This window comes from Verticillium alfalfae, genomic scaffold, assembly GCF_000150825.1.
Source record: "Verticillium alfalfae VaMs.102 supercont1.7 genomic scaffold, whole genome shotgun sequence".
Classification (NCBI taxonomy): Eukaryota; Fungi; Ascomycota; class Sordariomycetes; order Glomerellales; family Plectosphaerellaceae; genus Verticillium; species Verticillium alfalfae.
The window spans coordinates 501,588-504,783 of NW_003315032.1; the positions used below are offsets into that span (position 1 = coordinate 501,588).

At 55.3% G+C, this 3,196-nt stretch overlaps 1 protein-coding gene across 1 annotated transcript in view; it reads right to left on the reverse strand.

Moving 5' to 3' along the window:
- Positions 1–310: 310 nt before the first annotated feature.
- Positions 311–3,196, reverse strand: part of VDBG_05986 (vacuolar protein sorting/targeting protein PEP1) — a gene marked incomplete at both ends in the record, with an annotated part of 4,689 nt that continues 1,803 nt past the window's right edge. Inside the window, 2 exons of the mRNA XM_003003498.1 lie at positions 311–953; positions 1,143–3,154. Coding sequence (XP_003003544.1) covers positions 311–953; positions 1,143–3,154 — 2,655 coding nt within the window. The remainder of the gene's footprint in view (positions 954–1,142; positions 3,155–3,196) is intronic.

Here is a 3,196-nt window from a genome sequence, read left to right on the forward strand (position 1 = left end):
CAAGGTACCATGGCCCCCTGCCCGCCCCCCCGTTCCCCGGCTCAATTGGTAAACACGGAGCAACATGATGGCTTCTTGCGGTCAGGTAGTGGCAGCTATGGGGATGGAGGGAACGTGGTTGTGCAAGTCATCCAGGTTTGAATACGCTCTACATAATGTCCGTCCACCTTGCGGCCTATCCAAACGTCATCAACTCTTCCATAGTACGTACAGTAGTGAAAACAAACCAGCGCTGCATCTAGGACAGCGAACAGTTCCCTCCAGCCATCCCCTCGCGTAGTCCTGTCCTCGTCGTTCCTCTTTCACCCCCTCAGACCTCCTCATCGCTGTCGTCACCCAGAAGCTCGCCTTCGTCATCGTCAACAGATGCATAGTCCCCGCGCCCCCGTGCAAAACTGTCTCTCGTGGTAAACCGCCTCTGCCCGCCGCCGTTAAGCCAGCTGCCGCCGCCGCTGCCGCCGCCGCTCACCCGCTCATACGCTGACGATGCCGTCCGCCAGAGCGCCGAGCCGAGCAGCGGAAGGGCCGCCACGACGGCCACGGCCGCCGACACGGCGATAACGGGATACTTGACCCACGGCGCGTCATTGTCAAAACCGCTCGACTCACCGAGACGGATCTGCCCAAACTGGCTGCCGTAGTTGCGCCACACCCACCAGCCGACGGCGGCCGCGATGCCGATGGGTATGACGATGGCGAAGAAAATGGCAACGCCCGATGTGCCGCGTAGTTTTTCAAATTCTTCTTCCTTGCCCTTGCACGGGTGGGCCTCGGATATCTTGTCAAGCTCCGTGCCGCCGACACACGTTGTCAAAGGAATGCGGCGGTAGCCTGTCGGCTCGTAGTAAGATACGGCGTCCGGGTTCTCCTTGCAGTACTGCTCTGCGGACAGAGGCTTCTTGCCGGGCACGAGGCTGCACTGCTTATGGGGGTCAAGCTCAAAGTTGTAGTCACTGTGTTCATGTTAGTATGGTGGAGCCCTTGCTAGTAGACTAGAAGTATCATGTAACGTACCACTCATAGTCGGCCCTCGTGCAGGTGCAGTTGCTGATGGCATAGAGATGCTCGATTCGATTGATCGTTGTATCATTTTGCGGTCTTTTCCTTTCGCGGAGGTACTTGGAAGACATGGTCGAATAGACCACTCATTGTCTTGGAGAGGGTGCGTGGGCGACCAGAGGTAGTAGTCTGAGTCTCCGCTCTCCGGGTTCACACAGGGACGATCCGTCAAGCCAGTGAAGTCAAGATTGACGGAGAAGGTCTTGCCATCGCTTGACCTGCACCACAGGAGAAAGTTGCGCGAGCTGCCAGTACGAATCGAGGTGATATCGAGTATCGTGACCTCCTCTTGGCTGAATTCAAAGTCCTTCCAGTCCTTGCCCTCGTTGGTCGTGTACGAGATAGACTTGGTCTTGGCCTTTTTGTCCTCGGTCGAACGCGGCACCAAAACGACAATGGAACCCTGGTCGCCATATTGCCATGTCCAGGCGCCCTTCTTGACGCTCTTCCATGTGATGCCGGCATCCGTCGTCATAAAGGTATCTGCCTCCTCGATCGGACCCAGGCTCGATCCAATGTTGCCGTAGCCAAACATGAGACCAGCCACACTGGCGGCTGAGAATGTCTTCTTTTTGTCGAGACGCTCAGTGTAGTGGTGGAGGTGAAGTGCGCACTTTTCGTCACCATAAGTGCTGCTGCATCCGTATGCCTTGCCGTTGACGTCGGCTTTGGGCGGCGGGAGATATGCCCACTGCGATCCATCGTTGTGGGAGATCTCAGTGCGCAGGATTTTGTTGCCCTTCTTGTCCTTGCCCGTCACCGAGTTGATGAGCACGACGCCTTCAAGCCCAATAATCTTCTCGAAATCGACAAAGTAATTGTTGTCGCAATTGACCTTCGGAGCGCTCATGACATAGGACGTGCCGTTTGAGTTGCTCTTGAGAATACTGCCCTGGCGCTGATTCTTCTCCAACTGAGTAGCCACAAACAGGTTTACCGCATGCGTAGAACTGTCAAGGACGGTGTATGCGTTCTGATGAGACACCTCAAAGTTGTAGGGGAAATGAGCTGCGGCATACGTTTCACCATCAAGGCTGGCCAGCGCTCGAAGTCCCTTCTGCTCCTTGTCCTCGGCTGCGACAACAATGAATTCGGCCATAGTCGCAAAGTCCTTGACGTTCGACTCGCGCACCTGCTTATCTTCTTCGAAAAAGTCATTGCTCGACACGATAACTTTGGGGTTGTCGGATTCATTGTCTTCACGCTTGTGGGTGAGACATACAATCTGCCGCATATCTCTAAACTTGTAGGTGGAGCGGCCGGTGAACTCGCACTTTTGAACGTAACGCAGCGCCGTCCGCCAGTTGTCGCCTCGGTCCCTGGAAATGGAGGCCTCCTTGAAGCACTGTTCTTTACCGTCCACCTTCTCGCACTTCTGGCCTACCCAGATGAGCCAGTCCTTCTTGTCAGGATGGAACGACAGTGGGTTACCGGAGCCGGGGTCTGAAGGAGCCTCAAACTCGTGGAAGTGCTCGGCACGGTCGATCGTGTACCAAACTTTCCTCGACTTGGTGGTGAAGAAAACGGCGTCCTTGAAATATTGGTGAGGATAGATGCCCCTAATTTCCTCCTTCTCCAAGATCTCGTCCCACTTCTTGCCGTGGTCCCGCGTGCGGTACACGCGCTGCTCGACCCTCATCGAACCATCATTTTCATACTCAACTGCCCTTGCAATGACGGTCTCGTCCGAGTCGGAGCTCGAGTCGCCGCGCTCAAGATAGATTTTCTCAAAGTCGTTGAGCTTGGTATCTTTGAAAATGTGCTGTGTAGCAGTGATATCTCCACTTGCAGGTGGCGCCGGGGAATTGACAACGTCGGAGCATTTTCTGTCAACCGGGTCATCCTTCTGCGAGCCGTCCTTTCGCTTGCACGTGTTGCCGGGTATCAAGCGCCAGCCCGAAGATCCCTTGAAACTGGTGTCAGGGCCAGCGTTTTTGCAAGCCTCATCGGGGGCAACTATCGGTCCAGCCTTCTCGCATTCGCCATCCTTTCGAATAAAGTTGTAGTCGCACTCAAAATCCGCGTCGGAGCACTCGCAGTCCTCAGTCTTGGGAATCGGGTCCTTGAACTCCTTCTTCAGGAAACAGTCGGCGTCCTTCTTGCGACGGCGATATGTCTGTTTGTGTCCCATGAGTGG